This window comes from Nannospalax galili, unplaced genomic scaffold (genome assembly GCF_000622305.1).
Source record: "Nannospalax galili isolate Female #2095 unplaced genomic scaffold, S.galili_v1.0 scaffold290, whole genome shotgun sequence".
NCBI classification, from domain to species: Eukaryota; Metazoa; Chordata; class Mammalia; order Rodentia; family Spalacidae; genus Nannospalax; species Nannospalax galili.
The window spans coordinates 2634894-2660441 of NW_008331486.1; the positions used below are offsets into that span (position 1 = coordinate 2634894).

Genomic DNA, 25548 nt, shown 5'->3' on the forward strand with positions numbered 1-25548 from the left:
TGTTGGCAAGGCCTGCTGGTCAGACAAGATGACAAACCAGTCCACCACTCAAGTCACTCGGGACTTCTTCCATGCACCACCATGCCATAGGCCCAAAGTAACCAAGAAAGCCCATCAGTCCCCACTATAAGAACTATCCCACCCCATACCAAGGCAGTCACCTGCTATGAGTATGGCCACAACCAGGACCAGCCAGGCCAGTCTCAACCCCTACCCCACCCCACCCCACCCCACCCCACCCCACCAAGGTGACCAGTGCTAAACACCAAGCAGAATGACAGCCAGTTTTGTTTTATTGCAAACTGCGGTGACCTCAGGCCTTGACTGCGTACTTGCGCAGTGGGTACAATCGCTCCTTCCGCTGCTGCTTCTTGGTCTTCAGCTTCTCCTCATGTTTGGTGAGCCGGCGGCGCATGGCTCTAGTCTTCTTGGGCCTCAGGTCCAGGGGCTTGTACTTCTTTCCCTGGGACAGAGAAGAAAGGATCAGTCAGCGCCAGGGACTTAAGGCTGCTGCAAGGAGCAAGCAAGCAAGCACTGAAAGGCTATGGGGAAGATGCTGGGGAGGTGCTCAGGTAGGAGGGCACAATGGAGACAGGAAGCTAGTCTGTTGTATGAGCCACTCACCCAGGGGCTGCCAATGAGATTGGCAGGCACCATCTCCACCACCTTGAAACAAACCACCCACAACAGCTGTTCCTCTCTACAAACTGTCCAAGCCCATTCAGCTGGGAAGGCCGAGTTCAACAACACCCAATGTGTATCCACAGCCAGACCTCCCATCCCCCACCTGATTTCTTTACACCTGCAGCGTGGGCTCAATCAGCAATTCTACAGACCAGTGTGGAATGCTGGTAAGAGGGTGAACTCAACCACAAAATGCAAGCCTCTAAAGGGGCCAGTCTCACACGGCCTAGAACCTCTGAACAAAGCCCCCTGGCCAGTGCAGGACTAACAAGGGCTACCTGCAAGGCCACACTCTTAAGCACCACTTACCTTGTAGAATTTCCTGAGGTTTTCTTTCTGGGTCTGGTTAATGACGGTGAGAACTCGGGCAATAGATTTTCGGACAACTCGGCTACAGAAACAGACAGTCAGTGAACATAGGGAAAGCGCACGTGTGCCAACAGACTCCCAACAGAACAGCAACAGGAATCAGTGCCTGGGACCTAAGAGCAGATACTTAATAGAGGTAAGACAAATCAGGAAAAACTTCCAACCCTGACCAAGAACTCATCCATGCCAACCTGAACCAGGTGAGGAGCCATGCTAGAAGATGGCCCAACTAGCTCACCTTAAGAAATTGCAGGAAAGGCTGCTCAGCTGGGAGAAATGCAAGAGGCGGGGGAGAAGAGACTGAGGCAAGGAACCAGCTGGAGAGAACTGGATTTGTAGTCATGGTGATCAGAGGACAAGGGCAGGCCCATGACAGGAGACCATGGTCTGGAGGACTCAGCAGTTTTTCTTATGTTTCTCTACACACTCTTCCCCCTCAAGGTTGTCTGGGGGTAGAGCTGGTGGTATCCATATATATACACATAAATCCAGTTCTGGGGAGCTGGAGAGATGGTTCAGGGGTTAAGGGCACTGACTGCTCTTAGAGAGGATCCAGCACCCACCTGGCTAACAGCCCCGATATATCCAGTTCCAGAGGATCCAATATCCCTCCATGAGTTCAGGCATTGCACAAGGGTGCATTATCACATTCGGGCAATACACTCATAAACAGAAACTAAAAATAGTAAATAAAATATTTAAATCCATGTTCCCTTCACAATTTTTCCTGATCTCAAATCCTGGTACAACTCATTTAATGGGTGTCAAGGACCCATCTACAGGGGAAACGCAAGGCTGGTGGGAGGCTGGAAGCAAACGGGGGGGGGGGGTTCCACCACCAATCGTCAGGAACACCCAGTTCCTCAAGCATATAAGCTAGGAAAGGGCATCCGAGGAAAAAAAAAGGCCAGAGGGTCAAAGGCAAGGTAGAGTGACCCCGCAAAGGGTTTCCACGCGGCCCTAGCACACACTCGGCGGGCACTTACATCTTGGAGAGTTTGGACGCGGCGCCGCCTGTCACTTTTGCGACCCGCAGCTGGGACAGCTCTACCTTCAGATCGTCCAGCTGTTTCAGCAGCTCCTCCTTCTTCTTGCCGCGAAGGTCCCGAGCCTTAATCTTAGCCTGCCATAGAAACGTCCGTCCGGGACGGTCAGCGCGCGGGTTCTCGCGCCTCCACTGCGGGCAGTCGAAGCCGGGACCCGGGTCCGCGCAGGCCGCAGCTCGGCAGCAGGAGGGTCTGCGCCCCGGGAGGTCTCGGCGAAGCGAAGCCGCAGCCCCTGCCGCGCGGCGGGTCGGGCGGAGCCGGAGCGGAGCCAGCTACGAAACCCAGGCCCGTCCCGCTCGGCCCCCACCAGGCTCGCCCCGCACCCCGGCCCCCGGCGCTCCTCCCGCGCTCCCGCCGCTGTCCACGCGCGCTCCCTGCGCTCGGATGGCGCAGGATTCCAGATCCCTCACCATGGCTGCACTACTCGTTGTTGTCCCCGCTGCCGCCGCTGTCCGAGAGAAAGAGGAAGGGGCGGAGCTGACCGCCGCAACGACCGCCGGGTAGCGTCGGGCGCAGCCAATGGCTTCACGATGTGGGAGCCCCGCCCCTCCGCGCGCCGCAGGAAGCGGAGCCATGGTGCTTGTGGTTCCTGGGCGTCCTGGGTTGGCCGGTGGCTGGTGAGGAGCGTAGTACGGGAAACTGAGTCCCGAGGTGAGCGGCTAACAGTCGAAGATAGGATCGTGAAGTCTGCATTTCGACCGTTTAGTCATTTATTCGGGAAACCTGACGTTTCCGGTTTATGCTGCTCTGAGCTAGGCGCCAGTGTTCTGGGGATGTTGAGGGCAGGGGGTGTGAGGATTTTCTTTTTTAATTTATTTGAGACAGGGTCTCACTATGTAAATCCTTGCTGGCCCGGAACTCATTATGTAGATCAGGCTAGCCTCAAACTTACAGCGCCTCTGCTGGGATTACAGGTGTGCCCCACCATGGCTGACCTGTCTTGAATTTGTTTTTGAAGTGTGTGTAATAGAGATCGTGTGTGTGGTCACAGGATAACTAGAGAGTCAGTTTTCTCCTTTAACCATGTGGAGCCCAGCGACTGCACCCTGGTCGTCAGCGCTGGCAGCAGGCTTCACCTGCTGAACCATCTCGCCGATCCAGTTTTGGGGTTTAGGGATATATATATATCCTTGCCGGATCTGGAACTCCGAGGTTGGCCTCGAACGTCTTGCACCACCACGTGGCACGGAGGAGGGTTTTCAGGGCAGAATGAATGGTGGGGCGAGTCAAACAACAGGACCTTTCTGTTGGAGGCAGCGTGGTGCAATATAAATTACATCCCCATTCTTTTTGAATTTCAGTTTTTTTTTTTTAAACTTATTTTTATTGAATTTTTGCGATTTTCATACAATATAGTTTGATGGTATTTAGGTCTCCTCTCCTATCTGTACCTCCCCCCACTACCCCCACCCAATTTAATGTATTCTTAGGTGTATAAAAAACACAGCCAGCTAGGCACCTGTCAAGCGTTTAATCCCAGCAGAGGCAGGTGGATCTCTGAACTCAAGGCCAGCCTGGTCTACATAGTGAGTTCCAGGCCAGCTGGGGGTTACAGAGAGACCTGGTCTCAAAAAATTTTGTTTTTTTTAAAAAAACCAAAAACACATCCTAGTCTGATTTGTGTCTTCAAATGTCCTTCACTGTGTCCATCCACTGAACCCACCTAGAGTCCCGTTCCTGTACGTCTTTCCCCCTCCCAGCTGCCTGAATCAATTGCCTTCAAAGTCTTGCTTTAGATCCTGGCACTATAGCATACACCCTAAATCCTAGTGTTTGGGAACTGAAGGCAGGAGGATCTGGAGTTCAAGTCCATCCTCCACTACAATAGTGTTGGAAGTCAACCTGGGATGTATGAGAACTTGCCTCAAAAAATTCCAAAACAAAATCAAGTTTTTGTTTTATTGCTAGGTACTAGTTGATACTGGCAAATCTCTTCCTCTGACCAGTGTTTCCTTGCCTATGAAGTGGTATATCTTTTTTGTTTTGTGGTTTTGAGATGAGGCACCCCATAGCCCCAGCGAGCCTGGAACTGGCTAGGTAGACCAGGCTGGCCTTGATCTTACTGAATTTGACCTCCCGAGTGCTGGGATTAAAGGTGTGCGCCACCATGCCCACTAAAGGGGTACATCTTTGAGAATTAGAGAAGTTAGCATATAAAGCTCCTAGCCTAAGACCTAATACCTAAAAATTCCTTACAGTATCATTGGTATTAATTTGGCCCCATGCCTTCATCTCCACACTCCCAGACCACTGGCATCTAGGGCAGAGCAGCGCAGATTGAGAGATTTGCCAGGTTTCTGGAATAAATGATTGATTGATCGGACAAATTGGAGCCCTTTCTGTGCCAATCTCCAGTCAGCTGCTGCCCTTTCCAGCAATTTCTGTGTTCAGTACATAATGCTGACCTAGACAGCAGAACAAATAGGAACTCACAAAGTAGTGTAGGTGAAGGTTTTTACTCCTTTCTCACACCCTTAAGGGTAGCAGCCTATTCTTAAATTGCAACTCCTCTGTTCAGTCCCCTTTACACCAAGCTGAATTAAATGTGTTCATGTGTCCATCTCCATAGCCATTCTGGAAGGTGACTGAGGGCAAAACCACCTAATTCAGTTATCTGCCCCCCAGATCCAGATGGATAATTGTTGAACAGATGAATTTATGAACCTTGCTCCAGACCACTAAGGCTTCCAGAAGGTAGAGGGAAATGGAAAAAGAAAGCATAATCTTAAAAGGAAATCTAAAGGTACAATTTTCCACATTTATGGTTCAACTAGAGTTAATGGTTATGCACATTTTTTTGAGTTTTTTTGTGCTGGGATTGAACCCAGGACCTCTAACATACTGAGTGCTATGCAGAGAGCTATATTCCCCATCCTGCATCCTTGAAGCTATCTAAGAACTCCACTGTTTCTATTACATGTCCCATCTAATCTACTAGTAAATCTTGTGGGCTGTTCCAATATACCTGGTATGTTCCCATGACTTTTTTGGCACCTGCCTGGCCTGAGCCACTATTGCCTTCCATCTACCTCCTAAATCACTTCACTACTTTGGTTCTTGCTTCCAGATGTTTTCAGCACAGCTGCTAGACCCCCCGCCCCACTTTCAAATTTAAGATCATGTCTCTACCTGCTCAAAATTTTCAAGACTGTCCCATCTGGGTTGACTGAATCCTTTCCCTTTAAGAAATTCACAGGCAGCAGGTGTGGTGGTCCACATCTTTAATCCCAGCATTTGGGAGGCAGAGGTGGGCAGATCTCTCTAAGTTCGAGGCCAGCCTGGTCTACATAGCATTCCAGGCCAGCTGGAGCTACAGGGAGACCCTGTCCATAAAACAAAAAAAGAAATTCAAAGGCACTAAATCATTTTCTCCTGCGCACTCTGCCATCCCCGATGAAATACAAATGGATTTGTTTTGAGACAGGGTCCCTCTCTGTAACCCTAACTGGAACTCACTATGTAGACCAGGCTAGCTTTGAACTCACAGAGATCCACCAGTCTCTGCCTCCCTAGTGCTGCAATTAAAGGTCTGTGCCACCACACCCACCTGTCCAGACTCTTGATCCTCAAGCCTCAATCTTCTGGGATTGGGATTACAGGGGTGCACCATCATGCAAGATGTTAGATCATGGATTTTAAAATTCTCCCTGACTGGGATGGAAGTTTATGAATGTGTGCTAGAACATTATTTCATTGAGAAGTTTGAGGCTGTTTCCTTAGTTGTCAAATGTCTGGTGTTAAGTTCCTTCTGACCATGAGGTTCTAAGAATATGATTTCTGCTATCTTGTGGCCTGAGTCACAAAGATTTCTTCGCAGATATGGAGCCGGGAATGCAGGTGGGTTTTGACTACTTCCAGGATCTGCTACTTTATTCAGCATCTCCCCCTCCCTCCCCCCCTCCCTAATGGGAGTCCATCTTTTAGCATGCCAGGGTTAGGCTGCATCAGTCTGGCGGATTTTATTGGTCCGCAGACAGTTAAAGTATTCAAAGAAAAAACATGTTTAAACTACTGATTTTTGCCAAAAGGAGTGCTATCAGGTGAAGATGTAATAAAAAGTTTTCATACAATTATTATGAAATGATCCATTTTAACCTAAGGTTAAAGTCAAGAGAAACCCTTAGCGATCTAATACAAACGTCCTAGGCGTCCTAGACGCTGCCCTAACCTCCCTCCCTCCGATCAGATCGTGGGAGTTCTGTATTTGCTTCCTAAAATACGCCTCTTGGCGAGCCTGCACCTTCATGAAGTGTCTATGGGTGGCCACTGAATTTACTTTCCTGGCGCCGGGTGTCCGCAGGGGTCGCCAACATCCTCAAGTGAGGACCTCATCAAGCTCCCGCCTGCACCTGGGATACACGTTCAATGTCTAGTATTTTCCTCCTTTAACAATTGAGTCATCCTATCTTGGACAGGTTCAGGACGGTGGTGTTCAAGGATGCGAGGCTCGGCCACGTTCCAGCTCACTCCCGGGGCTAAGACTCATCCCTCAGCTCCGAGGATTCTCCGCGGGGCCTGCGGGGCGCTGAAGGCAGATGAGGCGACTTTCTGGTCTGCGCACCCATCAGTCTCGACGGGCTTCCGGGAGGACGCAGTGTTCCCGCCGCCGCGCCGCAGGCCTGGCTTCCTGCCCTGGAAAGCAGGCGGGACGAAGACAGGAGACCGTCCGCCAGTCTGGGACAGAGCCACAAGAGCTCCACAGGTCCTCCCGAATCTCCCGCCCCGACCAGCCTGCTCCTCACTTCCGGTTCCGGCGCCGACCGGAAGTGGAGGGCGGGCGACGGCGGCTGCGCGCGGAGGAGGGGAGGAGGAGCCCGACGGACGCTTCCCGCCCCCGAGCCGGTGCGGTGCCGTGCGGTGCGGAGCTAAGCGGAGCCGAGGGGAGGTCCGGCCCAGGGGAGCCGGCTGAGTGGCCGCCGAGCTCCCGCCATGGCCCGGAACACGCTGTCCTCGCGCTTCCGCCGGGTGGATATCGACGAGTTTGATGAGAACAAATTCGTGGACGAGCAGGAGGAGGCAGCGGCGGCAGCGGGCGAGCCAGGCCCGGACCCCGGCGAGGTGGATGGGCTCCTGCGGCAATATCCTTCCCCCGCGCGGCGCGGCGGCCGGGCTCAGCCTTCCCACCCTTTGGTCTTAGGCCCCTTGCTCGCCACCCGCTCCTACCAGTGCCCGGGCTGCCCTCAGCCCCGGCCTCCCGATGCCTTCGTCCTCAGCAGCGCGGGTCGGAGCACGCCTCATTCCTCCGCGCGGCCGCGCTCCCCAGCCCTCAGGGTGTGCATGCCTCGGGCTTCGTCTCCATCCATCCTTGCACCGAACGGCCACTGGCGCAGGTCCGCGGGGGAGGGAGGGGTGGACGCGGAGGTGAGCCAACTCCGAGTCATTGGGCAGCCAGAGCCACTAGGGGCACAGGCCTCCGGGGCCGGCCGTACTGGCTTTCTCGGGCAGGATTCTCATAACATGAGAATAGGTGGGTGGGTGGGTGGTTGCGGGGAAGAAAGGACCAGGGGGTGGGGGCGGGGACGGTGATGGCTGCAGCCGCGTGCCAGCCTTCAGGTGAGGTGATACACCTCCTACTCCAGAGCTTAAATGCCATCTTTTCTCGCCTGTCCCATCACTTTTCTTCCCAGCACGTTGGGCTTTGGACCTTGATGGGCTGAGCTACATTCAACAAGTGAGTTGCGACTCGCCCAGTAACAGCCCTGCTTAGCAGTGGAAAAAGCTAGCAGTTAGAGATAAGAAAAAACATACATTATCAGTGCAAAAGCGGAGTCCCACGACTGGAAATGACTGCTCTGGTGGCTACAGAAAACAAACGTTTAGAACAGAAGAGTAAAAATAGAGGTGATTGTCACAGCTAGCTTCGTCTCAGCAGTTTGAGCACAGGAAACTGACTTATTCTCACAGGAAGATTTTTTTTTTTCTTTATTCAAATGGTGTTACAGGAAGTGTGTACCCCTCCCCCGCACTTGCCAGGGCAGGGTTGCAGGCTCTTGCTGTATATAAATCAAGTTCTGGATGTTGACTCAGCTTGCACTGCTTTTGGGAGGAGTCCTTCAGTGCTCCTCCAATGTGCCTTTAAAACAAAAACCCTTCAGAGTCTGTTTAACAGGAATGTGTTTTCAAAGGTGGAGATTTAAACTTGTATTTCATGTACCATCCAGACGGTTCACCATCCAGGTAGTGAAATGGGGTCATGAGAAGGTCCCCCTGGAGGAAAGGTTGGTTTTCTGGTCTGGCTGCAAGGATGTCTCATGGGCAGTCAGCACAGAGGGGAAGGAGTCAGGTCTTTGGCCCAGAATCCTAATTGTACAGGTGAAGAGACCAGGGCCTAGTCAGCTGGTGCCTTGGTCTTGTTGCTGCTGGGACTTGTTGAAGATCATGTCTCCACAAGGCCTTGGCTAGTCTGGGTTTCTGGAAGCAGCTTAGAGGCCTTGGCTTAGCTCTTGTAGAAGATGGTTCTTCGCTAATGGCTGTCTGAAGCCTTGTTACCATGGAGCATGTACCTCTTGGGATTGGGGGAAGGGCTGTTAACAAATGAGACCTGAAACCCTAGATGTGGGGCCCAGGTAGGGAGAAGGGTAGAACTAATAACTGAATCCCTCCCATGTGCCAAGTGTTGGACTTCGGTTAGACCATTACATTTCATCTGCAGAACCTCTTAAGAGCCTTAGGAGAGAGGAACTAAGAGGTTGGTTGGTTGAGGTGGGGGAGGTGAGGAGGAGGCAGTCTCAGGGCTGTGCTGTGAATTATGTTGTGTTACAAGAGCACACTGAGGAAGCAGAAAACCTGGGCTCTGATCTTGCATAGGTCACATACCCACAACCTCAATCATTCTTTTAAATGATAGTCATGTTGGCCTCACCGCCTCAATGGGAGCATCACTGAACATATAGCTGGTGTCCTCCCACAGCTTAGGTCAAGGGTTAGCAGTAGCAAGGGTTTGTAGAGAGGGCTTGGGTTTGAAGGCAAGCTGGACAGTGTAGCTTTGTATTTTCTGTAAGGTAGAAGTAAAGGTCTCATCCCAGCAGGCTTTTAGAATGAGATGAGACATGAGAGCTATGCCCAGGGCCCAAGACCCTGTGGCAGTGGCTTTTCCCCTATGTCATAGTTGTAAAATATCACTGTAGCTCCTTTTCCTCAGTGAAGCAGCATCTATTCTTGGAGGAGGAGTACAGTGGTGGTTTTGAGTGATTTTGCTTTCCTTTCAGCCCTCTGAGAAATTTGGCAGTGTTTGGAGACATTTTGTTGATTGTCACAGTGCTGGAATGTTACTAGAAACTTTGTGGGTAGAGGCCAGGGAGGCTGTTAGGCATCCTTCAGTACACACCAAAGAATTATCTGGTCTAAAATGGCTGTAGGGCTGTGGCTGAGAGTAGTCTAGAGAGTTTTCTAGTCACCAGTCTGTTTTGTGAAAGGGCTAAAAGTCAGCTGGGTATGGAAGCTAGTTCTGGAAACTGATTACATGGATGCCCTCCCTGCTCTCCCTTCATCCCAGCCACTAGCGGCCCTTGACTCTCGTCTATAGTGCTTGACAAACCAGTGCTACAGGGGGGTAAATGAAGCAGTGACTTCTTGCCCTCCTGAAGTAGTTACATAACCTCTGCCCTTCCCCATTCCTTTTCCTTAGATTATATTTGCCCACTGTGTTAGGTTCCATAAACCTACATATGCTAAAGCTCTGGGATGCTGCTTAATTCTTGAGGACACCAAGCTGGAAAAGAGTTCCAAGGCAGAGGTTATCAGTGGCTAATATCAGGACTAGTACTTGTTTGGCTGAGGAAAGGGAATTCCAAAGTTGAAAGGGGGCTGGGCTGCTGATCCTCTGTGTCAAAGCCAAGCAGGTTGCTGGGAAACTGGAGTTAGGAGTGGCCTGCCTGGTAATATAGACCAGTTCTGTCAAGATGGCACCCACGCTAGGGAAGCTGAGTGTTGAGGTTTGCACCAGAGGCTGGCTGTTCACACACAGGGACTGCTGCATGGACCTGATTGGACAGAACCATTCCTTGTTCTATTTTTGAAGCTTTTTGGCTGAAGCCAGTGTTTCACAAAAGGAAATGGAAGTTGGCTGATGTAATAGAGTTTAAAATAGTTGTCACCTTTGGGGATCTAACCTAGATTGTAATTTTCTTTTATGTGTTGGGTGTTTAGGACTCAGAATGTGGTTTTAGGACTGTAAGGTTTGTGGGGTAAGGGAGCAGAGAGCTCATTTTGTGGGCAAAAGATTCTTGCAGCACTGGACTTCACTGACCCGGGAGGTAGACTTTTAACACATCCTGATTCTTTCGTAGTTTGAGGAGGTGCTGGGTGAAGAGAAGAGTTCAGTGTGTTGGTCTTCAGTCTTCCCTTTTAGAAAGAGGATGAGAAGCCTCCTAATTCATGTGTGCAGGTTGTTGTGAGGATCTCGAGGGGCAACGATTAACACCCAGCAGTTGCAAGCAAGCGCAATGGAATCCTACCACAAGTTCCCTGTCAACAACAGTAGGGAGACATGAAGGAAGAGCTTGCAGGTTAGCAGAAGTGCCCTTCACCCCTCCCTGTGGCTCAGGAAAGCACTAGGCTATAAACAGGCTATGCTTGCCTAGAGGAGACCAGCAGGGTATAGTGGGTAAGGGTAAGCTCCTTCAGCTATGCTCTTGAGAAGTTTATGCAGTGAATTCATTAATGAGAGCATGGAATGCTTGTGCCTAGCCATCCTTAACTGGCCTTGATGCACAGGTGACATGCTTCGAGCATTCCATGCAGCCTTGCGGAACTCTCCAGTCAACACCAAGAATCAAGCCGTGAAGGTAAAGGGGTTGTGCTTTTACTCTACGGGGTGCTGTCAAGATAGGCCTGTGGTTGTCTCCCAGCAGCAGTCTAAGCTTCCTAGGGCCTGAACAACATCTGCTTCATCTTTGTAGCACTGGGAAGTGAGATTGCACTGGGCACTGCTTTCCAATGAAGCCTCCTGGCAGTCCCCAAATCATGTCGGGGCTCCTCAGACACCAAAGCTAATGGGTTGTGTGTGTGTTGGCTTCATGCAACACTCTACAATAAGCTATACCCCATCCCCAAAGCTGTGTGTGTGTAGTGGAGGCTCCCCAAAGAAATGCTTTTCCCCAGGGTGTGGTAAGAAGTTGGCCCAGCCCTTGCTGATTAGCAGAACAGATAAATTAGCTGACAAGTAAAGCAGACCAGTGTTATGCTTTCATAGGCTATTTATTGAAATGTTTTACACCAGGGTGCCTTATGGATCTTTTGTTTTTTTGTTTTTTTGTTTTTTTGAAACGGTTTCTTTGTAGCCCCAGCTGACCTAGAACTTTGTATGTAGACCAGTCTGGCCTTGAACTCACAGAGATCCCCCTGCCTCTGCCTCCCAAGTGCTGGGATTAAAGGTGTGAGCTACCACGCTCAGGGATTTTTCTACTTTAGGTGAAAAGAGTCAAAGGATTTCCCTCTGGGTACAGTGGGTAGCATGACAGTGCCATAATCTGCAAAGTCTAAGGCCTTGTACATGTCATCAAACAGTGGCACTTGAAGCTGGAGTTGTAGCTTAGTGGTAGAGGGCTTGCCTGGCACCAAAAAAGAAAGTGACTTTTGTCTGTAATAAACCACTTACTCTCTCCAAAGTAAGTGGAATAACGTAGTTGTAGAAATAAGGGTTACGGTGAAATTGAAACCAAAGTGTAGCCCATTTTTCTAACTTTCCTCAATGAATTTGAAATTGATCAGTGTTTTCTGTTAGGTTTTGACCACTTGGTGTTCTGTGCCAATGTTGGGGACATGCTAGTATGTGGCCTCACTCCCTTTTTCTTTCCTGTGTAGGAACGAGCCCAGGGTGTGGTGTTGAAAGTACTTACAAACTTTAAGAGCAGCGAAATTGAGCAGGCTGTGCAGTCACTGGACAGAAATGGCATTGACTTGTTAATGAAGTACATTTATAAAGGGTTTGAGAAGCCCACGGAAAACAGCAGTGCAGTGTTACTCCAGTGGCATGAAAAGGTATGTGACCACATTGCCCTGCAGCTGCCTGGAACTAACCCTAGGTTCCAGACCAGCAGGCCAGACTCTAAAAGCAAATGTGGAGTGGTCTGGTGGCTTGAGAATGGCCAGGCCTAATCCCTGACACCTGCACATTCACCTTGTCCATGGAAACACATGGTCAGGATCTTCAAATTCTGGCAGTCATCATTGATTTTGCTTTGTAGCTGTGGATTTATGTGTGGTAGGACAGACTGCCCTTACACAGGCTGGTGGTATGGTGAGATAGGAGGGGGCTTTGTTGGGGCTTCATGTTTTCTTTACATTAGGGAAGACAGCTGCTTAGGGAAGGGGGTGTTGGAGACATCTTAGAAATGTGGGTTCAGTCTCATTGTGGCATGTTAAGCAAGCACTCTACCCACTGAACTACATCCCCAGCTTGAGGTTTTCTTTTTTTGTTTGTTTTTTTCTCTGATCCTAGAGACAGAACCAAAACCTTCGTTAAGTGTTAGGCTGGTGCTCTGTCACTGAGCCACACCCCCGGGCAGTGTTGAATTTTAAGAGTGCTGCTTTTACTGAGGTTAGGTCTCGCCAGCTAAGTGTTGGGCTGTAGCCTCTGGTCCTGCTGGTGGGGGTGCTAAGCCTTTCCATCCTCACTTTTGTCTGGGCTCAGGAGTTGCTGGTGGCTATGGATCTCAGAGATGGAGCCTGTAATAGTGACCTCTGTTGTAAGGTGACAGGCCCTTTCAGAGCCCTGAGATGACTTATCCTGTTAGCAGGCAGCTTTCGTGGGCTGCTGTGCATTTATTTCTGTGGCTAGGCAAGTGCCAACAGGCTGGAAACAATGAGCTTGTTACAGGGAAACTCACTCTGCTGAGTACCTGGAGACAGTGGTCCTGAGCCGATTCTACTGCCTCAAAAAAAGCTGGACTCTTGGCTCCAGGACAAGGCTCTCTCCAGAACATGGTCTTTCTCAGCAAGTCTGTGACATGTGATAGTGGGATTTAGGTCCAGGAGCATGTGTTCTCATCTCCCTGGCTAGTGAGGCTTCCCTCTGGCCGGCGAGTATTTGACATGTTTCCTTTTCCTGTCCTCATAGGCTTTAGCTGTAGGAGGACTAGGCTCCATTATACGAGTTCTTACAGCAAGAAAGACTGTCTAAAAAAAAACAACAAAAGACTCATGTTACCTTGAGAAGAATTTTGGATACCCAGACTGGTGAAGAAAGGACTGACCGTGGACCGTCTTCCTAGGAACTCCCAACTAAATATTTCAGGACACATATCTGCTAAAGTTATTTTATTTTCAAGGTGGAGGGAGAAACCATGTTATTGCTTCCTAAATTCTTTGCAGGGTCTGAGTCTGCTGTTGTCTACAAAGTAACACAGAACTGACACTTGAGTATCAGACTGTCTGGCCAGTTTGTGAGGTGTACCTGTGTGTACTGCCTGTTTAAAATGGGGAGGGACTATTTGGGCAGGTGCAGATCCAAGGGCTGTGGTCAAAGGGAGAGCTTGGGTGGAAAAAAACCTGAGAGTTTGTACAGATACCGTGTCTTTTCAGAGAAGCCGGGCTCTCTTGGGTTCATTGTAAAGTGCCTGCTGCATCAATAAAGCTCTTGGCTTATTAGTATATTCATTGTCGTGTGTTTCCTGTTTGTAAAGAAAAGGATGGTGATGAGGGAGAGTTGAATGGTTGGGAAAGCTCATGTGGAAGGGGTATGCACGTCTTACCATCCCTGGGGAGTGAATACAGCCAAAGGTCCTCTTGTCATAGCAGTATGCCAAGCCTGGCTGCAGTGATCCTGGCTGCCACAGAGAGGCATTTTGCTGAATACTGTTTCTTACTCCTTTGATTTGTATGTAATTTTGGAGCTTATTTAATAAAGAGCCAAACATTTAATAATTGATCAAGGCTTCAAAAGTCATCCATTTGTGTGATTACAGTCGAGTTTTAGAGGGTGGGCCTTAGCTGTCTCTGGGCATTGGCTCTCAGTCCATGCCTTGACAAATTTTAAAGAACTATAACACCAGTAACAGCAATCAGCCGGTAAATGTTCCTACAACCACTTATAACCTCTTCAAAGGGCAAAGATGCTTCTGTTTCAGCACTGTAACTGCAGAAGGTAGGCTCCTTTACAGACTCTGATCAAGACATCACAGGCCCCGCCTCTTCCAGCTCCTCTGTAGAACTATTGTGATGCTTGAAAGGTAGGACTAGGCTCTTGGTTTTATTAAATCACATGTATTCCTTCACTTCTATCCAGCTGCAGAGCTTTTTGAAAGACAAACATCTGTAGCCCTTGAAATATTTAAGACACAATGGACGAGATTTAACAAGTCAAAAGAAATACATCAGACTTTATCAAGTAAAACCAGTCTAGTTGCATCTTGGAGAGCTTTAATCAAAAAGTATTGCACCAAAAATGAATTTTCTACAGCAGTTTTTAGGTAATACCACCCCTATTTACAACACTGGTAGTAAGATCAAGCTCCAATGTGCATATATAAAGAGCTACATATACTGTCTTATCAGCAAAAGTTTTATACAAATAAAAGTGCATTAAGTCAACTTGGAATATCTACTCCATTACTCTCTTAACGCCAAAGGAAACTCAACATGCAGCAGGAAATCCTGGCCAGGAGTTCTCCCTTAAGGAGTATACTGAGTAGACTCACTCCATAATAGGCCCCACAGGTACACCTTAATTTTTTTTTTTTTTTTTTTGGTTTGTTGTGTTTTTTTTTTTTTTTTTTTTGGTCTTTTTGAGACAGGGTCTCCCTGTAGAGAGAGAGAGAGAGAGAGAGAGAGAGCGCAGCTTAAGGGCTGAGGAAGCCTTAGGAGTAGAAGGGGCTTCCACAGTCGGGACCACAGCTGCTTCGGGTGAGTTGTGGATTCCTGGTCCTTGGGTGTCTTATCTGGCACGGGAGCAGAGGTGGAAATCTACTAGGTGGAGAAGCTACCTCATCCTCACCAAAGTCACAACAGTGGGACTGTTTCATGTCCCCACTAAATGGGAAGTGGCATTCTAAAGGGAACCCTTCAAAGAACCACATGAGGATGGCGACTGGAGAATGGTTTGTTAGGATGGCAGAGCCCAAGCCACATCCAAAGTAATTTCATCCTGGCTTGGGAACTCAGATTTAGAAGGTAAACTGCAAATACTTGGATTTCTGTGAGACACATTATATGTATAGACATACATATATTGGTCTTAAGCACAATTGAAAAATACAACTTGGGAGTGGAATTAAAAAAACAACTTTACCCAGATAACTAATCATATATTTAAAAACTCCAGTTATTAATTCAGTTTATTTACCAATGAAACTTTTATCAAGCTAAATCATATGGTTTCCCTTTAGATCTGATGTGGCTTATTCAGAACAAGTGTCAAAATGAACACAAGTTTTTTATCAGCTACAACCAAGGCATGTATGCTGTTGAGAGCCGCAGCCAGCTGGGGCTGTCTGGGTGGCATGTATGAATGTAGTGTCAGCTTAAACACGGGCAGAGGAAGCTCCAGCCTGGCTCTGCACAAGGCAGACTGCCTCCAAACGTGGTCAAGGCTGGGGAAGAAGGGACAGAAGCTGCTTCACTGAGTTCCGCAGGTTGTCCTTAGGTAGAGAAAGTGTGACTGCATTTGCTCAGTGAGTGATACAGTGACAGAATTAGGAGCAAAGCAAGTAAAACCACTGCTTCGGGGAGCAGGCACCAGAGAAGGGAAGTGGAAATAGGATGCTAGAAATATTTTCCTCTTGATGTTCTGATTTTCCTTTAGGAACACCAGTTAAATAAATTTTATAATACAGAAGACATGTTTATAATAGCGAAGAACTTTTGCTATAAAAAATAGTTTAAAATGGTTTACCAGCAACCCATCCAAGACAGTACATTCATTAAAAAGGCAATTGAGTGTATTTGGTGCTATACTTCAAAGATCTTTTAGTCTGTTTGCTAGTTCTCAAGTACAACGGAGATGCCTTCAAACTTGCATATTCCTCAGAAGTCCACACTGGTCCCAGGTACCTATGAGATGGACACATCTCAGGTTCTAGTTTGGGAAACAAAGTGATGTTTTCTTGAGAGGAAGGATTAAAAGTTTCTTCTCACATCAGGATGGAACCCAGACATGCTAATGGAAGGGGATGTTAAAGACCACCCCTGAGTTGGCTTTTTGTCAAAGGTCTAGCTTCACCTCCAATGTCATGTCACCTCTGCATGACAATCAGTTGTCACCTGACATACCTGCAGTTCAGTTTTAAGTGCTAACGTTAAAAGTTAGAGGACTTAGGTGCAGCTGGTCAGAGCTGGGATATTAGCAGCACTGTGGAAATCTGGGTAGTGCCTGGGATTCTTTCTCCTGTTTGGTAATCAGTAAGACAGGACTGGCTCCCTCCTGAAGTTCTTGTCAGCCTGTAGGAAGGTGGGCTTTAAGTCTTGTAAACAATGTTTAGACACTTGTACAAAATACTGCAGTTACAGTGATTAAAAACCCACCCAGTCTGATGTGTCAGTGTTCTTTTCACAGAAAAATGCCACCCAATGGAGCTCCAACTTTGGAAGGTTCTCTATCTAGGACCATGGTATCCGAGGGCTGGAGATAGACGGCCGGATGCTGCCCTTGGGAGCTGGTTTGGATCCAAACCAAGACATCTGCATTTCAAACAGAAAAGGTTCCTGAACTGAGAAGCAGGATTTGGGGGGGGCGGGGAAGAACTGGGAGCACAGGTAGCCCCTTGCTCCTCCAGCCCCTCCCCAGCCTTAGCCCCTGCCCTCAGACATCTTGACCAGCTGGTACCAGAGGAATAAGCAAGAGGCTTCCCAACCAACCAGTCTGCAGGGTGAAGAGCCCATATTAGGTAGGGGAAAGAAATGAGGGAAATTGAGTGGATGACAACACAGTGAAACTGTAGGAGGTTTTTTCTATTATAGCTTTTATAAAGCGGCTTTCAAAATTTTATGGAATTTGCTATGCTGCTGGTTGAACCCAGGGCCTTGCACATGCTAGGTAAGCACTTTACCAATGAGCTACAACCCAGCCAGAAAAAAAAAGTAAGTCTAGGTACTAGGAAAGATCTTCAGCTATTAATGAAAATGCTGTGCCAAACACAATATCTGAGTGACATAGTACAGACATTGGGCACAAAGAATGCCCTTTGAAATGCCTGGTCAATCCAGTTCATCCTCCAAAAGCAACCAAGTAGATGGTGTAGCTGTGGCTGGTCACCTGCCTCAGGAGCTGTCTCATGGCCAGTGCCTGGATGACTGACTATACTGTGACAGCTGGAACAGCAGGCAGTGAGCCTTACCTTATATTCCAGAGTTTCTTTGAGCATGTTCTCTTCCTCTTGTGAGAAGTTCAGCAACACTGACACTGCTTTTATAAGATGAAAAGCCTGAAACAAAATTCAATTTTAGCTGGGTGTGGTGGCACATACCTTTAATCCCGGCACTTGGGTGGATCTCTGTGATATCAAAGCCAGCCTGGTCTATAAAGTGAGTTTCAGGCCAGCTGGGGCCACAGGGGAGACCCTGTCTCAAAAATGCCAAAAACAAATGAAAAATAAGTTCACTTTTGTTGCAATGGGTCTTGGGGTAGGCAGGAAATCAAGGGGCTAAACTGCAGCATTTCCTGTGTGGCTTGGTTTACAAGGATGAGGTACTATGTACAGTTCAAGCCTCCTGATCCAGCTCTCACTTTGGAAACTGGCAGAGCCAAGAGAACATTCTCACCAGCTACCCTGCTCTTCCACAGGATGTAGAAACCCTGGGCAGACTCTCCAGGTCTCTAACTTGAGCATTAAAGCTAGGATTCAAGAGGGAGACCCACATCCCCCCAGGAGCCACTTCCCACCATGGTCTGCCACTCAATCAGCAAGCAGGCCTGTGCTGGGGGACAAAGAGGAGAGACAAGGCAGTGATCTAAGTGGGAAGCCATGCAGGGGTGGCTCTAGTACCCAAAAAGCACCTCAGAAGCCTTTACCTCGGATTCTCGACAGGACATGAATTTTAAAACAACATGTTTAAGGTACTCGAAGTTGATCTCTCGGGCATCAGTAAGGTCAGCGTTATTGGTGACAGAAGGGGCCATGTTTGGCGTCTCGGGGCCTGGCTTCTCCCGGACTTCAAATAGCTCACTGTCGGGTCTGATTTTCTGAAAGTGGGAAATGTGCCATGTCAAACCCTTCAAGATGGGTCTAGAACCACAGGGGATTCCTCAGCCCCAGTTATGACCAGCTGCTGCTTCCTGGCTGATCCTGCACCTCATAAGGCCAAAGGACTCTGCCTGGAAGGAAGCACCTGAGCTTGAGGCAAGCTCAGCTCCTCCAGGTGGGGTTGGTGGCTCAGAGGAGGGAGACAGGCACATGTGATAATACAGGCAGGCACAGAGAAGGCAGGCCTGTGTCCAGAGTCAGAGGAGTACTTCTCAAGCTCTAAGGCCCTTGTGCCACCTGACCTCTCAGAGACCCTGTTGTAATAATCTAGGGGTATACCACCAGGCAGCCAGGTACTCCAGGAAGACCAAAGAGTCAGGGAGGGCATGGGAGTAGGGAGAAGTGGGCTAAGTGCCTGGTAGGCACAGGCTGGGCACTCACCAGCTCCTTCTGCAGAGTCTTCTTAAGTTCCAACATCCTCTGCTGCATCTGCTTTATGATCTGAGGTAAACCCCACCCCCAAAGCCAGTTGTCAGAGCCAAGTTTCATGGTTTTCAGAGGGAGACCACCTAGGACCCCCAACACGTTAGAAGGCCTTCAGGGCCCTGCTGTGAGGCTTGAGCTCAGCCACCATGGGCTCTTCTTTCTCCTGCCATTACTCTCCACCCCAGAGGGGCCACAATAGCACATGTTCGCTCTGCAGGACAGTGCTGCTAGGAAGAGCTCTGCAGAAGACACCACCCTACAGATTCTATCTCTTGCTGTGATCTCCCGAGTAGCACATTCTAATTAGCACTGCTCTGAAACTGAGCATTTGCAGTATTACTTTAGACAGTGGAAAGGTCATAGATCTCTGTAGAATCCATTCACCCTAGGTTTTTATACCTTTGGGTTTTTTGTTTATTTTTAGAGACAGGGTCTCCCTGTGTAGACCAGGCTGGCCTTGATCTCAGAGATCCACTTGCCTCTGCCTCCCAAGTGCTAGGATTAGAGGCGTGCACACCAAGGTTTTATAAAAATTGTAACTGGTGAGTTTAACATTAAACACCTTAAATATAATTTACTATGCATTTCGTTACTCATTAGAAATGCTGAACTCTATTTTCTCAATTAAAATTTTATAATCAGTAACACAGAATTTGTTTTTCTCAGTGATGGGGATTAAACCTAAGGAAAAAGTTCTAAATAAAAATGTCTCCAGCTGGGAGTGGTGGGACTCACCTGTAGTGCCAGCACTTGGGAGGCAGAAGCAGGCGGATCTCTGTGAGCTCAAGGCCAGCTAGTCTACATAGTGAGTTCCAGACAGGTGAGATGGGGCTACGGGAGACCCGGTTTCAAAAAGACCAAAAAAAAAAGAGTCTCAAAAGTCTCACAACTATAATATCAAAATGAGAATTTCCTTTGAACTTGTAGTCTAGCCACAGCTTAGGCCTTAGAATTTTGAATACTTTTTTCCACGTATCATTTTTCATAGCGTTCTATTTTCCCCAGTGATTGTGTGTGTGTGTGTGTGTGTGTGTGTGTGTGTGTGTGTGTACGTACACAGGGCCTCATGTTGCCTAGGCTGGCCTCAGACTTGCTATATATTTTAAAAAATGATCTCAGCCAGGCACAGTAGTGTACCCCTTTAATCCCAGCACTCTGGAAGCAGAGCCAAGTGGATCTGTGTCTATATAGTGAGTTCCAGGCCAGCTGGGACTACAAGGAGACCCTGTCTCAAAAAGACCAAAACAACAACAACAACAACAAAAATTTAAAAATTATCTTGAACTCCTGATTTTCCTGTATCCACATCCGAAATGCTGGGATTATAGTCACCTGACACTATGCATGGCTTCCCAATGGCAACTTGTTTGGACAGGACTCAAACTCAGAGAGATCTGCCTTCCTCTGCCTCCTGAGTGCTGGAATTAAAGGCACCACCACAACTGGCCTCATTTTTTCCTTTTTTCTTAAAAAGACCTCACATAGCCCAGGCTGGCCGTGAACTCCTGACCCTTATGCCTCTGCCTTCTGACTGATTTGCATTGAGAAAGAGAGAGAGAAGCCATCAGACTGGGACAGAGAAATGCACAAAGGCAGTCAGGAAGCCAACCTCTAGAGAAGAGATGGCAGCCTGGACTGGGGACAGTGACACTGAAGAGCAGCTGACCTAGGGGGTAGTCTGAAGGGAAAACCAAAGGTTTTGCTATGGGTCTGGACCCTGGCTGTGAGAGGAACAGTGGAGCTGAGGATGACTCCTAGGGTTCTGCCACTGCCTGGATGGGGAGGATGCCAGTAGAAGCTGGGGAGCAGAGAAACTTCAGATGCTGCACACTTTCCTGTGGAGACAGAGGAGCTGGGGGGTGGACATCTATCTCACAGAGGTGGAGAGGGCAGCACCCTGTGGTATGTGAGATCATGAGGGCTGCCCAGGCAACTCAGGTGTCAGGAGTGGGGAGGAGCTGAAGGACAGGGCAGCAGTGTGCGGCTTGCGGGTGAGGGCAGGGTGTTTCCCAGGCACTGCTGCAGGCAATGAGAAAGAAAAAGAGGAAATGCTTTTTTTTTTGAACTGCTGCAGCAGCATTGATTGAAGTGAGTGTTACCAATGAGCTTGACAAAAGTTTGTCTCTGGAGAGTTTGGGAGGGAGGTGTGTGCTGAGAGAGCAAGCGGGTAGAAATACAGATGGCAGGCATGCCCCCCCATGTCTCTACTGGAGGAACAGAGAACTTGGGTGTAGTGAGAGAGGGATGTGAGTGAAGAGAGCACTTACCAGACAGTCCCTATCACACAGTCCTGCCCACAGACAGGATGACTTGGTAAGCAGAGTGACGGAGGAGCAAGAAGGGAGCAGCTGGATGCTCCCAAGAACACTGGGAGGCAAGTGCAGAAGCTAGGATGGGTACACTGCAGGCAAGGGATGGGCAGGTTGTTGTCTAGGTGAGGCAGGATGTCAGAGAGGTGATGAAGAAAAGGGCGAGACTGGCAGATGCCAAGAGAAAAGAGTGGGGCTGGAATGAAGGGCAGTGGAACAGAAAAGGCTGCTGGGGCCATGGGCATCAGCCCCTTTGACACTATGGCTACAGGCTGGGGGCAGTGAGGAGTGGGGTTTAACCTGAGCTGGGGCTTGGCTAGGGCAGTCTGATCAGAGGGTAAGGGACCCAAGGATTGAGGGTGTCAAGGTGGCAGTCACTATGACACACTAGAATCTCAGCTGTGTAATAAAAGTAGAAAAGCTGTGGCCAGTAAGGGCAGAGGCCTGGCCATTAGCAGGTCCTGGGAGCACAGATCAAATTTACCAGTGGGAAAAACTACACTCTAGCTCCTGTGACTGCAGTTGAGCTAAAGCTAGATAGGACAACAGGGAAGCCATTTCTATGAAGTCAGGATCCTTGTGACCAGGAAGTATGAGGTACCATGGCTTCTGGGATGCTGAGGTCCCAATTCATGCCCAGACCGGGCACTCTTATGAGTTCACTGGGCCACACATTTTTCTCTATTTCATATTCCATGGTAAGAAATTAAATTGGGGGGAGGGGGACACTTCTCCCTTCCTTAACTACCCCATCTCTAATCCAGAACTCGGAGGCAGGATTGTATGTCAGAGTGGTACCTAACCAGTGCACACTGAGCTTAGCAGCCTAGACGGGCAAGCCTGACTTCATAGGTGCAGAGGTGGTGGGAAGTGCAGGTCAGGGCACATCTGGGCCCCTAGCAAGCAGTAGACTATTTAGAGTTAGCCTTCCTTTTACCCCTAATCCAATGCAACACTGAAGCCAGGATTGGACTTATGGTTCGCAATTGTGGAAAAGAAGCACAAGAGGAGGGTGTAGCTGTCCATATGGCTGCTTGGGACAGAAGGACAATGGGAACAGCCAAGGGGGCAGCTGCTCAGGCTCTGACACTGTGAATAGTAGCTCAAAGAATACAGGACAAAGGGACTGGGGGGGAGAGGTGGGAAGTATGAGCAAAGGATGATTTGAAGGAAGCAGGAAACCTTTTCAGCATGAGGGAAAATCCTGAGGTACCTTGGGCAGCATAACCCTCCAGGAACAGCTGGATTCTCTCCAGCCTGAGGGTTGGGTTAGAGACCCATGGCCAGGCAGGCACAGGGTATCCTCACCTTATTTTTCTCTGTAAGTTGCTGCTCCAAGTCCTGTTTTTCCTTCTGTAGCTGCCCTAGATCCATGGCCCCAACCTCACCATTTGGAGTTCCTTCTGTAGCTGGAAGCTGGTATGCAGGATCCTGCATGACCTTTGAGATTACCTATAGGATGGTGGCAACAAGACAAGAGTTGGGTGATGTGGAAGCTAAGCTGCAGGTGTGTGGGGAAGGGGCACCAGTTCAGTCCACAGGTGTGGCCTGGTATGCTACAGCAGGCAGGACCAGAGGTCAAGTATGAGATCCCACCCAATACTTGCCAGGGGAACGAGTGTCTTTTTGTAGAGTCAATCTGTACACTGACAAGTGTTGCCACCAGGATAGCCCCACAGGCTTTAATCTCAGTCAGCTGAGCACCTTTACTACAAAGCAATGACCCAACAAGTATAGGGCAGGAGCTCTACCTCCTACTGCAGCACAAGGATGCCACTTACAAGAGGCTTGTGGCCCTGTAGCTGCACGAGGTCCTCTTCTATTGTGGTTGCCATTGCCTCCTCTGCCTTACAGCTCTTGAGGGCCTCCAGTTCACACTGTAGCTGATGTATCTGCAGCAGGGCAGAATCATGACCTAGGGTGTCAGAAGGAGTGTGCAGTGTGAGCCAGTGACTACACACTGCTCTGTGATGAGCTGGCTCACTAGTGACACCAGGCTGGTCAGATGTTGACTCCTTACCTTTCTCCAGCTGGCAAAGCTCCTGTTCTTTCTGGAGAAGTACCTCGTCCTTCTCCCGCAGGCTCCGCTCCTTCTCATCTACTATGGCGGTCAGTTCAGTAGCCTTGGCAGGAAACTTAGCATGAGAGGAAGCTGGCATCCTAACCTACTCTCTCACAGGGACTCCCATTTTTCACTTTGGGGTAGGGAATCAGGAAACGCTCTAAACTGTCTGTAGCCTAGAACAAACCTATGACAATCTTATATTCCCACAGACATACACAGATCCATTTTCCTGGGTGGCTCTGTATAGGGAGCTCGTTCTCACTGTCCCTCTGGCCCATACTGGGTTTTGGCTGGCCTCTCAACATACCCTTTCCTGACCCTGCCACTCCAGTGACTCTCCTCATTCTACTACTGGAAGGTAAGATACCCCAAGTCTTTTCAGGTGACTCTGGGACTCAGGTTAGTCAAGGATTCACCAGGGGCCTTGAGCCAGGAGGCCCAGAGCCAGATCCTCTGTCTCCACATGTAGCTTCTCCCATACTTCCCAATGAGAGCTCAACACACCCTTGTATAGACCTTGGGGATGGTGGGTGGTGATGTGCCCCTCACAGAATTAAAAACTGTTAGCTCCCTGGCTGAGGACTTTTCTCCAGTTAATATCTTACAAATAAGTATGTGAAGCTGGGCATGGTGGCGCATGCTTCAATCCCTGCACTTTGGAGGCAGAGGCAGGCGGATCTCTGTGAGTTCAATGCCAGGTCTACATAGTTAGTTCCAGGCCAGCTGGGGCTACAGGGAGACCCTGTCTCAAAAAGACAAAAAAAAAAAAAAAAAAAAAAAAAAAAAAAAAAAAAAAAAACCCAAAAAACCAAAAACAAAAACAAACTAAATCCACTAAGTATGTGGCCATGAAAACTTAGAAAGTGGCATGATATGGGGTATGGTTTCTCGGTAATATTTTTTCCTGGTATCCTACAGATAACATACTACCCAGATGACTATGTTCCCAGAGACCCCTGACATGCCTACCTAAATGGGGCATCTCTGATGGCTTCACAGCAGGGAGCACTGTGATCCTGATACTAGAGGGTTAACACAGCTTTGGCCGACACCTTGGTAGCCAGCCAAGGGGCCCACCTGTTGCTGGAACTCTTCTCTCTGTTTCCGAACCTCCTCCAGGGCTTGAGCCATGGCCACGCTCACAATTTCTCTTTGGCTCCACTCATCCTGTAATTCAGAGAACAGGTAGGAGACTGAGCCCCCAAACACTGTATTTTCTTATCTGTATTCTTCACCTGAAGCTTAACTACTTGCAGGGCCAGACTAACATTCTTCCTGCTTCCCTCTGATGACTGCCTTGGTGGACACTGTATCTATTCTTGAAAATGGGCACATCACTGAGGGCTGGTGGTCCTGTGAGTTCATCAGTTAGGCCCCAGGCCTGGTCTAATGAAAGCAACACAGAATAAGAAGACTCATGGTATAGTGAATGTGGTGACTGGGACTGTCTGCTTACAGGAAACATAACTAAGCAGTTATTCACAGCTTTAATAGAGCACCACGCTACTGACTTATCAACATAAGCCCCTACCCCTTTTAAAAGATTTTTTTATTTATGTGCATGTGTGTGTAGGTTCCCATGGGGGCCAGAAGAAGATATCAGCTGGAGTTACATGCAGTTGTGAGCAGCCTGATGTGGGTGCCTAGAACTGAATGCAGGTGCTCTTAAATGCTGAGCCATGTCTCCAGCTTCATTAAATTTTTTTTTAAAAAGCCCATTAAATTTTAAAAAATTACATTTATTTACCTATTGTGTGTGCATGTACACACTGAGTTTGTGTACTGGTCAGAGGGCAACTTGTGAGAGTGGATTCTTTCCTTGTTCCATGTGGCATGTGGGTCACAGGGACTGAACTCAGGTCATAGGGCTTGGTGCCAAGCACCTTTTTTTTCTTTTTTGAGGCGGGGTCTCCCTGAGATTAAAGGCATGCACCACCTCACCTGGCTGATGCCAAGCACTATCTTATTTATTTTTGACAGGGTTTCCCTAGTCCCAGCCTGCCTGGAACTATGTGGACTAGGTTGGCCTTGATCTCTGTGAGATCTCTTGATCTGCCTGCCTCTGCCTCTTGAGAGCTAGAAGTAAATGTGTGTGCCACCATGCCCAGCTTCCATTACCTGTTTTATAGGAGTGAAAACTAAGGCTCTGAGAGGTCTGAAGATTTGTCCCAGGTTTCAGAGATATTAGGCCATAGGGGACAGATTGAGTGTCAGAGCTGGCTGAACCCAAGGCTAGCAACTTTGGAGGCCAGGCTCTCCCACCTGGAACATGTTCCATAGGAACAGGAACACCAGGCCCCTGGTTGCCTGGCAGCACTTCCAGAGAACAGGGACTGTAAGCCATCCTATCCTCCTCTGAGGGCATGCTCAATGCTTGCCAAGAGCCCAGGTGCAAAGTACCAAGTTTCAGCTCCTGACCACTGGTCAGGGAGATGCCCCACGGAGAACATGGAGTGATGTCTGCTCTGTCT

General features: G+C 48.8%; 3 protein-coding genes across 9 annotated transcripts in view; 1 reads left to right on the top strand and 2 right to left on the bottom strand.

The window, feature by feature from the left end:
• Positions 1-275: 275 nt before the first annotated feature.
• Rpl35 (ribosomal protein L35) lies at positions 276-2689 on the bottom strand. The gene is made up of 4 exons (XM_008824687.2): positions 2510-2689; positions 2040-2176; positions 994-1075; positions 276-463 (listed from the first exon to the last, which is right to left on the bottom strand). The coding sequence occupies exons 1-4, from the start codon at positions 2672-2674 to the stop codon at positions 314-316; spliced, it is 534 nt and encodes a 177-aa protein (XP_008822909.2). The 5' UTR covers positions 2675-2689; the 3' UTR covers positions 276-313.
• Positions 2640-13697, top strand: Arpc5l (actin related protein 2/3 complex subunit 5 like). Of its 2 annotated transcripts, XM_008824694.3 has the most exons (5): positions 2667-2750; positions 6515-7177; positions 10813-10885; positions 11904-12080; positions 13159-13697. In XM_008824694.3, the coding sequence occupies exons 2-5, from the start codon at positions 7029-7031 to the stop codon at positions 13219-13221; spliced, it is 462 nt and encodes a 153-aa protein (XP_008822916.1). In that variant the 5' UTR covers positions 2667-2750; positions 6515-7028; the 3' UTR covers positions 13222-13697. The 2 variants fall into 2 exon arrangements, with proteins under 2 accessions (XP_029415422.1, XP_008822916.1); XM_029559562.1 differs by lacking the exons at positions 10813-10885; positions 11904-12080; positions 13159-13697 and adding an exon at positions 4725-4842 and having other exon boundaries at positions 2640-2750; positions 6515-7028.
• A 1655-nt stretch (positions 13698-15352) lies between these two features.
• Positions 15353-25548, bottom strand: part of Golga1 (golgin A1) — a 67374-nt gene continuing 57178 nt past the window's right edge. For 5 of the 6 annotated variants that reach the window (XM_029559590.1, XM_029559585.1, XM_029559580.1 and 2 more), the window contains 8 exons: positions 24155-24244; positions 23033-23135; positions 22794-22927; positions 22321-22464; positions 18659-18718; positions 18046-18216; positions 17372-17458; positions 15353-16715 (listed from right to left, as the gene is read on the bottom strand). In XM_029559590.1, the coding sequence (XP_029415450.1) occupies positions 16635-16715; positions 17372-17458; positions 18046-18216; positions 18659-18718; positions 22321-22464; positions 22794-22927; positions 23033-23135; positions 24155-24244 (870 nt within the window). In that variant the 3' untranslated portion in view covers positions 15353-16634. The remainder of the gene's footprint in view (positions 16716-17371; positions 17459-18045; positions 18217-18658; positions 18719-22320; positions 22465-22793; positions 22928-23032; positions 23136-24154; positions 24245-25548) is intronic. The other variant, XR_003848073.1, reaches the window with a different exon arrangement.